The following is a 13403-nucleotide window of genomic DNA, read 5'->3' as shown; positions in this document are numbered from 1 at the left end:
GGGGTGCAAGTTGGGGAAGCACAGGCACTAAAAAGGGGTGGGCAGCAGGGGGAAAATGGTGGAGGACAGGTGCCAGGGGATATGGGCAGTGTTGGGTGGTAGGCATGGGGTGTGCAGGCCCCAGAGTGAAGCAGGCAGAAAGCGGGAGGGGAACCAGTGAGGGTGTAGGTAGCTGATTGTTGGCTGGGGCTGAAAATCAATTTGGTCCCCAGCCCAATCAGCTGCCTGACAATCAGCTGAGTGTGTAGTGTGTGATTCAATAAAGTTTTTTTATGATTAATTCTAGCAATATGTAAAATGTAACGCAAGGCCAGAACATGTTAGCTTAGATGGTTTGATATTAGAATGGGTTATGTTATATAGTATGTAATAACAGCATTACATTGACAATAATATGTCTGGTGTATATATATGATTATATATAATCATTTATATATGTAATCAAGCTATGACCTTTTTATATAGTATGTTAATGATAGTAGTATGACTGACTGAATGAATGAGGAATGTATGGAATGTTTATTGTGCCCGTGGAAGCAAGAGAAGGTTTGCTAAGGCACTGAATATTCAAGTTACCAGACAATGAACTGATTAACGGATAGCTGAAGAACCATTCTGTGACCAAGGGCAGAGGAGAAAAGCTAAGCGACAGGGTAAAGAAGGAATTCTGCATATCCTGCAAGTTAGCCTATAGGTTTCAAGGCTGGAAGACTGTCTTTAATGACAGGAGTGACATCAAGCTGAGATAGCAAAAGAATGATGAAGAACAACAACTTGAAAAGGATGTACAAATTGGAAAGTACCTCAATTTCTCAACTGTGAACAAAGACTTAAAATTCCTATAAAAGTGGGATTCAACAATACTAGCATGGGGATTTCACACCTTCACTGGAGCAGTTGCATCTGTTCATCCCTGCTTCCATCATCCCCAATGAGCCTGGGCTGGCCAGTGCCAACAGTGAGCGAGCAAGCTGGTAATTACAACATCTCCATAAAATATGTTTGTCTGTGTGAATGATGTGTTCACTGTAAGTCTTTGTATGTTTTTTGTTTTATGTAATCAATAAATGCAGCACCTTGCCTTATCCTCCCTTATAAGTTCTTGGTCATGATTTGAGCAATTGACAACTTGTGTAACAAGTGTAGGAACCCAGTTTCATCTTGCTGGTGCAGGGTTGGTCCCAGGCTTATGATCCCAGACTTGTTTTGCACCATCAAGTAAAGCATGGTTGGGATTTAGTATACCAGGGATGGGCAAAATGCAGCCAATGGGTCAGATGTGGCTCACCAGGCCATCCTATCTGGCTCATAGGGCTCCTAAAAATTTAGAAAATTAATATTTATATCCCCCTGGTTGCCTGTCATGTGGCCTTCAATGGCTTACCAAAACTCAGTAAGCAGCCCTCTGCCTGAAATAATTGCCCGCCCCTGTAGTATGTGGCATGGCAGGAGGTGTGATGCTGGTATCAGATTTAGATTCCATCATGTTTTAAAGTGAACATCTGTCAGGGGCCTTAGTGGTTTCCATCCATAATTATCACTATATCTTACCTAAGTAAACTCACTTTGTATTGTAAATGTTAAAAAATATTCAGATTGAAGTCTTGCCTTTCAAGCTAGTTATCGTACTTATTAACTGCCAGGAAAAATCCAATAGCCGTATTCAAGAAAATCTACATAAATTTCAGGACAAAAAATTTAAAGTGGGGGGGAATGTTTTATTCCATTTGAAAAATAGCAATAACAGCCTCAGTATCTGAAATTTCCTGGCAGTTAATGAACGGCTAGGTTAAGGCCCTGAGGTAAAGCCTCTGGATCTTAAGTCTCCTAACTAGTCATTAGCTACTAGGGAATGCCTTCTCTATTATTTTTTAATTATTCATCTCAAATAAATGTAATTCAAAATTTATTAAAACTTGTCAGTCAAACCGGGAAAAATAATCCTGCATGCCAACACTTTTAAGTATAGTAAAGAGAAAAGCAAAAGTAAAACTTCTTAACACAAGAATGAACATCCATAAAATTATCTCAACATGTTGAGCTTGATTTTAATTGTGGATTAACAGAGTAGCTAAAGATCACATACGGACTTTTGAAATCAAATGTAGATTTTCAATAGCCTACTTATATCCACTTATTATAAAACGTGGTCCCCCAACTTCTTTTAATAAATATAAAACCGAGTGTTTTTCTGAGTTCAAAAAAAGCTACAATCTCTCCATAGTTGAGTCCCAGCAAGATAACATCTTTAAGCTCTTTACATGCTTGTAGTATGTCTTGAGCTAAATGAAGGCAGAATGGTATTTTTTTATTAGCTGGAAGACTGTGCTATTTCAAAATTATCACCTGGGGCAAGAACAAGCATGTCTGAGGAAAGAAGTATACAGGAAGTTATAGATATGCTCCTTGTTCTATGACATGAAATGATAAAACAAGAAAGCAGACTGATAGAAATAAAACAAAAGAACTTTAGAGGGGGTTCAAAAAGCTATCTATTAAATTTGAGGGTCCTTTTTTATTAACCAGACGGACTCCTAATGAAGCTGCCTTTCAGAAATGGCAAACAAGCAAGTGTGAAGCAAGACAAGCAAGCAGTTTTTTACTGGCTCAAAAGTAACTAAAATTTTCAACTAATACACACAGGCTAGGTACAGAGGTTCAAAAAGCCAGAGGTGGATTCACACTATTGTGCCCTTTGCTAAGTGTCCTAGATTACTTTGGGAGCAAACAGAACTAACATTTGTCCTTTGGAGGGGTGGGGGACGGAGTGGGGGCAGTTGAATGGAGGTGGCCTGCACTAGCATTTTAAAAGGCCTGCCTTTTCAAGCTGGGTGCAATAAAAGTCATTGTGAAGAAGTGACATCAAAAAGGACTCTACAAAAACATGTTGGGGAAATTGTGATTTTTCATGGATCTGGCAGATGTATTACAGTAAAGGAAAACAAGGTTATGAGGCTAATATAGTGAAATGAGGATTTTTAGCCTTGCTAGTGTACATCTGGCTTATAAATGGAGCAAAAAGTCAGAAAAGAAAAAATGTATTATGGAGAATAGGATAGTTCAGGCTGGAAAGTAGAATGGAGGATAAAAAAGTCAAGAACAATATTGTAAGGAGAGATGAAACTAGAGATAAGTTGAAAAGGGAAAGAAGAGAAGAGATGAGTGAGAAAGAGTGAGAACAGCTTTACAGATACCAGATACAAGAAGTACCTAGTGACAGGACTTGGGGCTTTAGGGCCCCAAAAATGAAAGTCAAGTACTGTTGCTCAGGGCTAATGTGAGAAGGGTGCTCAGTGCCGACAGACATGACTAGTAAAGTACTGGGTCTGCCAAAGACCAATATCCATAGAAGCTGCATGGCTGTTCCTGGGAATCATGCTTGTTGAAGGGGAGGCAGGTGTGAAACCCACAGAGGCTTGCTGCCAGAAAAATGACTATCGGTCAATTTGGATTCTTAGGGTAGGAAAGGGTTTAGGCTGTGCCTAGCAGTCAGTTTTTGTGATGGTTCCTAGTGGTGTGATAAACAGAGATCCTGAGGAAAGGAAGTGGTGCATAGGTTCAGCAGTGGTGTTTTATAATCTGTTCAAAAATATGGTTGATGCCCATTCAACTTTATTTGACATAAAATGCCTTACATAAATTTCCTTCTTTCTTGACAAGACAGAAACTTATTACTTAGGACCATAGTTCAGTATTTTTTCTACCATCTTTGGTTGATGTATACTGCAGTCATTTGGGAGAGGCTCTAATGTTCTGAAATCTGTTGAAAGCACTGAATGCTTATACACATGCTCCAACAAATTAGGACGTGTTGAAACAGACACAATTAATTGAGTCAGTTCTGCATTCTAATTAGAACACTAAAGCTGATTGAATGAGTTTCAGTTAAGGCATCCCATAGCCATTTTTAAACTAGTAAAGTACTGGTTTAATACATGTGATGCTATGGTGTTTTAATTAAAGCGGCTCTCCAAGAAACACTCTAATTAAAAAGCACCCTCCCCACCCCTAAACACATGTATAGGCAGCCATTCTTATTACTGTACATTTGTAGGTGCTCCAGATGTTTAACCAAAAAAGCTAATTGGAACTTCTACCACATCACCCCCACTGATACCTGAGAAAATTCTTGGCAGATGGATTTCAACATAAGGACAATCTTCAACAGATATGGCTCCCATTAAAAGGTCAACATGGTAACAACAAATACAGTTTACCTACTTCATCAGAAGATAATGATTGTACGCAGCTTAGAAAGGACTTTGAGAACCATTCAGAATCCAAAAGAGCAAAACAAACAAACAAACAAAAAGTTTAAATTGGTGTAGATAAATCTTTAGATCTATATAGCATAAACTATCATTGTGATCTACTGCCAGGATTCCTGATTCTCCATCTGACATCTAGATATACTGAGATGAAGACAGGAGTAATAAATAGTAGGAAATGTATTCTTTTCATATTATCATATTATTATTTTCTATTATTATCTGGAGTAACTTCAAAAGGAGTGTCATTCTCTGATAATAACTAGGCCCAGGCACAAGCTGTTATTATACAGGTTGAACTGGTGGGTATTATACTAGCCTGCCTGTCCATCTCATCTACCTGATTTTTTTTATCTTTTGTATTGTAAAGCTCTCAGGATTATACCCTTTCATTTACTAATATTATGTGGCCTGTAGCATCCAGTGGTCCAGTTAGGCCATTATGCATTAATACAATTACTATAATTATTATTGTGTAGACCCAGGATGAACAAATTCCAGATTTAGCAAACTTTTATTCTAGCAAACTTGTATCTTTTCAGAAGATTGGAGCACAGAATAAGAGGCGCAAGGGTTTGTACTCTTGTAAACTGCTTTTTGTAATTTTAAAGTGCATCATTCCGACAATCCCAAAGATGTTTATGAAAAGCAAATTAATTTCTAACAAAACAAGAAATCTGCAGAATTATTTTCTATCCTGCTATATAATATCAGTTTAATTTTTAAGTTGAAGAAATTAACTATGGCAATATTAAACGTTGTTTAATTGCTGCACTAATTACTACAGTAATACATTTGGCATTGAGGCTAAGTACAGACAGTCAAAAAGCCTAAGGTTGAATCAATTCAATCTTTGCAGGTTAGTCTAAGCTATATAGATTGAACCAATAAGGAATTGAACAGACATTCACTTTTGATTCCAGAAATGCAGCCATGTGCCTGCAGTGGCCCAAGCCAAAAGCCAGGCACTACAGCATACCTCCCTGAATGGCTGGAGCAGAGAGCTTGGCCCAAGATTAACCTACCCACTGTTGTAAGGGGATATTTATGGTGGGGGGAGGGATGCAAAGCATCCTGGGATGCTGAGGTAAGTAAACTTGAATAAGGAGGGAATCTGGGACAAATGTTTTAATAAAATGATTTAACATAAATCAGTTAAGTCTGACACTACATCCATTCAGGTTTATCTTAAACCGGTTTTGGATACTTTGAAAGTGGTTTATGTGCACTGAACTTCTGTGGTATTACAGATCTGAACTAGTTTCTGACCACTTATGTGTGTAATTTCTGTCCCTAGACTGTGTGTGTAGCAAAGGTGCATACAAGTTTCTACAAAAATCTTTCCTGAGCTCTGTAAATGATGTCATTATTCTGCAAAATACCTGTCAACATAAACGAACACTCAGAAACACCAAGAGGAATTAAAAATATATTGCTTTCAAGGATGCATTTTTCAGTTGGCCAGAATTAATGGCAAAAGAATTCAAATTGCTGTGCTGACTCAAATAGAGGCAGCTTTCTTTTCCAAAAGTAATCACAGGAAATCATACTACATTATACAACTTCACTGCAACCTACATGACCCTATAGTTCTTACATTTATCAGAACTAACTAGGTAATAACATGGATTCTGAAAGTGCCTACTGTAAAAATTCCTGAACTTATCTGTTCCTCAAACTGAGTAAATTTAACAAGGTCACAGACCCTGATATAGATTTTGGAGCAGAAGCCTTTCTGAGATACTAACAGTTATGCAGGGTAGCTGTTATTGTCTTAATTAAATCAGCTCATAAAAGAATATTACAATGTATTACAGTGTAATGTTTCTCTTCTTCCTTCCCTTTCAATGAGCTAGGTGAAAATCATCATGCAGCATTTTCCCTTTAAAAAATATCAAATGATGCCTGTTTTCCTTTTCTCAAACCAGCTGAACCCATACAAAGCTATGACTGCCAAAAATATCTTTTAGGTCTTATATTTGATACAATACTGTTTGCACTTTTAAATAAATTATATTTATTAATGTTTGAAATTCAAATAGAATACAAAAAGGAAACTAGCTACATTTTAACATCAGCTTGGTATTTGATTATTACTCAACATTTGAACATGAACACGGCATTTTTGTCAGCTAGGCTGACACATACAGAAGAAAGGCACCACTTGACAGATCCTAATGAAACTGGAAAAGGTAGATGACCAAGATATGAGCAAGACATTTTTCACAGCAAGCACAGGCATATTAGGACAATTTTCAGAACAAACTGTAATGTTGACAGACCTGTGGAGGGAACTGCCTCCTTTTTTGGTCAGGGGACATGACATAAGCAGCTTGCATATATGCATAGCTTTTGAAGAGAGGCTTAGGAGAAAGAGAAGGGGTGTGCGCATGACCCTGTGTTACACTGACTGTGATCTATGAAGAAGAAATCAAGAGGAAAAAAGCAAACATAACATTGATAAGCCCATGGAATATGTAAGTAACATTCTTTTTAACAAAAGAAAAGCAGCAAGAGTGGGCACCATCAGATCAACTTAATCTTATAGAGACAGTACTGGTATTCAACAGTTACCGCAAAATTAGACAGAAAGTGGTGAATGCTTTAATTTAATCTGATGTCCTGTCACAGGAGAAAGAAAGATTCTTCTTTAAATTGCTAGGATTTAGCCCTCTTATAATGTCATAACTGAGTGAAGTGTCTCCCTCTACATAATTCAGCAAAGACCGAAAACAAAATAATTTAGTAGCCACTCCTGAATGAATGGAGCCATTTATTTATCTGGTTGACAGTCCTGAAAAGGCCCAAGTCTCCCATAAGAAGAAGAGCATTAAGTCAGTAGAGTGAGTAAATTAGGCCTAAGGGTCTCCAGCCCTGGCGGAGTGTGGCAGAACATGGCTAATGCAGAAGCATCATTGAGGTAGCAGGCACAAAAAAAAAATGCTCCTGTGTAATTTTGCTGCTCTTGAAGGACAAACTCTGAGTGAGGAGACTGAAAACTAAAAATACTGACAAATGGAAACATACAATGAATAAGCAAAAAAGACAAGAGCTATCTAACAAAACAAGGAAGCTTCCATGCATCTATGTTATTTCTTTTTTAATTTGAAGAAAACACACTCTAGATTACTGTATTAGAAGGACATTGTTAGGATGAAATATTTGACTAGATTAAAAGTACACAGCTACTACTTGCTGAATTGTTTCTTTGAAAACAGCTCAATACAATACACCATGCATAGCAATATACTATAGAGTTAATGTAGACACTTATATTGGATGCCCGTTCAAATATGCCTGTTCATTTTCTCCTTTTATTTGGCTATCTAAAATGGTATCTTAGAGCACAAAAAAGAATGAACTCATTTCACTGCAGAAAAGTGAAAAAAACTCACTTGTTGAGAGAAGCGTTGTTGATGATGTAACGGTATATGCTCTTCTCTAGTGACCTTTGACTGCCGGGGCAATGTTTCCACCTCTCTGATGGCTTCAATGGTGACTTGTTGGGGTAGAACTTGGAAGAGTGATGTAACATACATTAAGATTGACTTCTTATCTGGATAGGCAGTTGCAATATCTGGAAAGTACATTAACATATATCAGTTCTATTTCTATATTAGAGAACATGCAAGGAAAAAAAAAAGACTTTGCAGGAAGTTGATAGACTAATGAACAGTTGATTGACCACATGAATTCTCTAGAGACTAATTAGAGTATTATAATCAGCTCCAAAGTTTCCTACCGCACTTGCATACCGATAAGAAGAGCCAAAGTTTAAAATGGTAATTGTTTTCTCATTCACATAAATCTCTCTCTTGTCATTTGTCTTCAGTGAAAATGCAAGTACTGTACATTTTGACTTGAGTGACCTTAATTAAGTAGGGCAGTGAACAAAACCAGATAAATGAAAAAGGTACCTTTCCTTTTGTCCCATGTAAATGTTGCAGCAAAAATAGGCAACCTTGGTTAAACATTATGAATTATTTTAGTGTCCTTTAGTTCAGTAGGGAAAAAAAAAGGATTCACACATTTTGAATCATAGATTTACCTGATGATTATGAAAACACAAGAACTGTGTACAAAATGTTTGTATTTTCTGAACCCTAAATGGGATACCAAGTTTTACATAAACTAGGTTTCATGATATCCATGAACGACACAGAGTTTATGGGTATTACAGTATGTGGCAATATAGGTCTAGTAAGATGACATAATTTTTCTAGTTGGACAATACCAGCAAGTGCAAATGTCTTTGTATGAACACAAAGCAGGTATGACTTTCTGTTCATAGCTATGATATACTAGCAGGAAAACGGATTGATCTAACTCAACATTCCAATTCAATAACAATTTGTAAAAATGTAAGTTATGTGACAGCCCTTTCAAGTAGTTTCTTTGTTACTTGGCATTAAAATTTACCTCCCACACTCAGCCAAGTGAATCAAGATGTAAAAAGACTTGTATAAAAAATTTATCATTAATCTCATAAGTGCTTAAACATAAGCACTGGCAGAAAGCCAAGAGCTATCCATAGCAATGAGGGGTTGTCATAAATCTATCCTGACTTAGCTAAGACCTTAGAACAGGACACAACATATATATTTAGCCATTCTGATCACAGATGCAGTAACAGTACAAGGGGTATGCAATTCTCCCTTCTGAGAACTTGAATTGCGCAAGGCACAGACATCCATGCATTAATTCTCCATGCACACTTAAAAACTAGGCAAAGGGCATCTGGATCAACATGCCCAATCATACATTTAGTTGATCTTGATCTCACCTTTCTGAGTTTTCCACTCTTGAACCACTGGTTTGCCTAGAATCTCAGTGTTTATTAAACTGATGTGCTGAATACTTTCTGTTAATGGTCTTTGCCTACTAAATTATTCCATGTACTCATTACCATTTGATTTACATTGTCCAAAGTATATGACAAATCCTTGTTTGAAAAAGTATTATGTGAAATACCTTCTACATATTTAATTATATTGGAGTTTGAAGTTCAGTTGTCCTATGTAAAAGTGACTAGAAAATGGAACTGCAGAGGATCATATTGTTTGTCTTAGTGATTCTAAGATTAAGTATATTCATTTAAAAATATAAATGATTTTTTTTCTAATGCCAAGCCACAGCGCACTGACTGCTTTTTAAAAATAAGTGTGCTCTTTGAGTTCTGAACAGCAGTTTGGTTTCACTTTATTCACTTGTTTTTATTCACTATTTATGAATATTTGAGCAAACAAGATTTTGTTTGCCTGAGTGTCTGGTAATGACTGAGTTTCACAGGAATACCCACTTCCCATTAGAACAAAGATATACAAGGATGACTGAGAGTGTTCATTATTGCTATTTGCTTTCTTCCATTTGATATTTATTATGTGCCTGTTTGAAAAGTTGTTCATCTAATCAGGGAAGCAAATACAATACCACATGACTAAACATATGACAAATAACAAATGGTAAAAGAGAACAATTTGTGAACAGCTGAAAACGGTCCATTTTATTAAACAAACACAGAAATAAACAATACAAATTTAGATATTAGGATCAACTGGTAAATAGAAAAAAGCTGACATTTTGATTTAGACAAAGTCTCTCTATTATCACCCTGAAAATTCTACCTTGCATTTTTTTTTATGCACTTGCCATTTACAACAAAAATCAAATTTCCCTAGAAACACTATTTTGTTAACCTTTGCTATCTCAAAGGGCTTCAAATTTTGCCCTTTTAGACACTTGTGCAAATCTATTCTGCTCAGCATCTGCTTAGCTAATGGAGCCTAGATGAATCAACAGAAATACAGGCAGCAGTGGTAAACACTGTTCCCCAAGACAAACAACAACAATCTACCAATTTCATGAAAGGTCTCAGTTTGGAGAGGAGTATCTGTGCTCAATTTTAAAAACTAATCCTAAGAAGTACTTCTGGAGAATGAGAATATTAAGAAAGCTCACTCAAAAATTCTGGACCTATCCATTCTTGAATTCGTGCTTTGGGGAAAAACTATTTTAGAAATTTTTTCCATACATGAAAGACTCAGGAAAATAGTATCCTATGTTCATAAATGTCCCTCTCTGAATAACCACAAATTATTCTGGCTACAGATAAAACATTAGGAATTTTAGGCTTAATGGAAAAAAAAAACTTTTAAAAATTGGAGTTGGTTAAAACTATTTAAGTAAAGAAAGGTACAGCCCAAAAAAGACAATTCAGGGGTCCAGGGTTCCCTTTACACATGTTGGGAAGTATTGGTCTAGCTCTATGACAAGTAGTAGCCTAAATTGTGAGGGACAAGAGAAGTACCAGCCCAGGGTGGCATCTTAAAGGGAGCACCAGAATCACTCCCTAGCCTAGCCCAGAATTTTTTCGCATAGCAGGAGTACCCTGTATTGTATCTTTATGGGTAGGGGAATTGAACAGAGCACCAGGAGCAGCTCTTAGGGAGCATATGCCATGGCACTGATGCTGCAGCTGATGTGTACCAAGCCAGTCCCTGAGTGGCAGCAGCCCAAACCAAAACTGCCAAAGCAGATGCCACAGCTTGCACTTAAGTAGAGAGAGTGGGAACAGGTTCTCTGCCCTCTCCGCACCACAACACTCTCCAGTGGGCTACATAATCACATCCCCCTCTAACCTGCCATCTTTGCTGAAGGAGCTAGCCATGCCTCTGATGACAAGACATAGCTATATGAAAATGCACAGGGTTATAAATTCAGTGTGCAATTTCAAGTCACTGATGAGAACAAATTACATACTACTGTATGTTTGATCTAACATACTTACATTTTCGTATGTGGCCTGTGATTGCGGATGCTCAAATTAAGGCACATTATCTGGGACATGATTTTCAGAAAGCTAGCATTCAGTGCTTTTTGTAACCAGCAACTTCTTAGCAACTTCTTCTTTTCAAAACTAAGATCTCTATACATAGAACCATAATGCAGATACTTTTTATGCCAATTCTATTTGCTTTGGGTATGGATTTGATGAAACATTAGCCTTTAAGTAGAAAATAAAAATAACTGCCATGTCACAGGAAGCATTACACTGTTGTACATTAACTACTAACCTGTATATTTTTATGGAATTTTTGAGGACTTCATTTTCAAATGTAGTTTGTGGTACACAAAGGGGATAATCAAAATTGAACTCTGAGTTCTATAAACGTAAGGCCTATAAATCCCTTAATCTCAAGCTATATAAGTCAGACTTTTAGATTGCTACTGAGAAGGAAATAAAGAAAACTTAAACCTAAAAAATCTCCACATAATACCATGGGCTCTTATTGCTGCTATAACATAAAATTCCTGAAAGCATCTCAGCATGAATTCTGCATTTCACATTATTCTTAAGAATATATTACAAGAGATAACTAGATTGCCTCCACCTTCAAAATTTTAGTGCTCGAACAGCCTTTCTATTTGTTAAAATGTAAATGGAGATAACGGAGAGTTCAGATGATGCTTGCTAAATACTTACAACGCTCAGAAAAAAATCAGTGACATTTAGGGGCATGTGTAGATGAAACAAGGGCCCTAAATTGAAGCGGTGTGTTTTAAAAAACACTGGTTCAATTTAGGGCTGATTAAACCCCCTGTGTCGTGCACACTAGGGCTGTGCAAAGCTTTGGTCCCTGATTTGATATGGCAGAGATTGGAACCGATTCAGTGGCCAAATCTCTGAATCTGAATCAAATCAGAGGGCCCTTTAATCTCTCCAAATCAAAAAGGAACCTTCCAAATGGATTTGAAAAGATTTGACGATTCGGACTTAGAGACAGCTTTAAATGTTTTTTCTACATACCTCTAGGTAGCAGGTGGTTCGTGAATCCTGTGATGGTGGGGCAGATGGAGTGTCCCACAGAAGTGCAGGGAGTTCCCCAGCGTGGTCAGCAGCAGACCCGGAAGTGAATCAGAAGCACTTCTGGTCCTCTTCCAGGTCTGCCAAAGAACACATCCCCGCCCCACCCCCATGCCTCCCTGTCTCAGCAACTGGTGCCTCCTGGGTCTGGGGGGGCAGCCACGGTCCCCCCCGTAGCTGATCACTGAGCCAGGGGCATGGGGAGCCCTCCCGTGTGCTCCCTGGCAGACCCAGAAGTGGACTGGAACTATTTCCAATCCACTTCTGGGTTTGCCACTGACCACATGCCCCACCCCCCACACACTCCTGTGGGACGCTCCATCCACCCCAGCATTGTAGCATTCATAAGCTGCACCTGGTATCTTGAGGTACATAGAAAAAACGTTTAAAGCTGTGTCTATTCTCCAAATCAGCATCGAATCTTCAGATTCAGACTCAGCCAGGGACAGTGATCTGAATCAACAAGTCAAATTACTGTCGCCAATTTGGGCTGTATCCGAATTAAATAGGGCCCATTTCGCACGCCTCTAATGTACACACCTTGCTGACTTATCTGCCTCTCTGGTGGGGAGGGAAGGGCGAGCAGTCCCTGGGCTGCGGGGTAGGGTTAATGCTTCCTTCCGCAGCAGCAGCAGCCGCCACACCAGGCGGTTCTGCCTGTAGGCACCCAGCTTGGGCAGTCCCAGGGGGCATCGCACCAATAGAGAGAAGCACCAGGCCCCCAGTGCAGCTCAGGCAGGCAGGCAGGCTCTGGGCAGATGCGGGGGCAAGGGGGGAGATCAAACTCGCCGCTTTTCTTGGACAGAGTCTGCTTTGCTGGGCTGCTGCCAGGCTGCCTACAGGGCTTCCTGCACAGCCATGGAGCTGCACAGAGCCTGGTGCTTTGCTCCACAACTGTTGGGGCCCCTGGTCATATAAGTCATATTATACTACTGAATTTCCTACAGCGGCTAGAATTAATGCGCAATACCCTGCCAAGGCGTGCAAACACTGACAGCATTAAAGTGATGCAAAAGCATTTAGCCCGCTTTAAAGCATCATGAACACACGCATCTTGTTTCATCTACACATGGCCTAGGTTCCTAAATCATGTTCGTAATTTTGAAAATTATACCCCTAGTGTCAAAGCCAGCTGCCTAGAAGGGACTTCTAACACAACACGAGAATTAAGCCTATTTAAAATCATATCACACTGTACATAAGAGAGAACATAATGAGTATATGAAAAATTAAGTTCTATAACATTAACTCATCAAGAAAGAGACTGCATC

The 13403-nt window shown here is 38.5% G+C and overlaps 1 protein-coding gene across 8 annotated transcripts in view; it reads right to left on the bottom strand.

The window, feature by feature from the left end:
- Window positions 1–13403, bottom strand: part of DMD (dystrophin) — a 1922593-nt gene that overhangs the window by 1338972 nt on the left and 570218 nt on the right. For all 8 annotated transcript variants that reach the window (XM_019529123.1, XM_019529125.1, XM_019529122.1 and 5 more), the window contains one exon: window positions 7664–7845. In XM_019529123.1, the coding sequence (XP_019384668.1) occupies window positions 7664–7845 (182 nt within the window). The remainder of the gene's footprint in view (window positions 1–7663; window positions 7846–13403) is intronic.

The sequence above is a fragment of the Crocodylus porosus genome, unplaced genomic scaffold, assembly GCF_001723895.1.
Source record: "Crocodylus porosus isolate Cpor-Errol unplaced genomic scaffold, CroPor_comp1, whole genome shotgun sequence".
NCBI classification, from domain to species: Eukaryota; Metazoa; Chordata; order Crocodylia; family Crocodylidae; genus Crocodylus; species Crocodylus porosus.
Note: the sequence above shows the minus strand (reverse complement) of the source record. Positions and strands in the feature narration are given on the sequence as shown.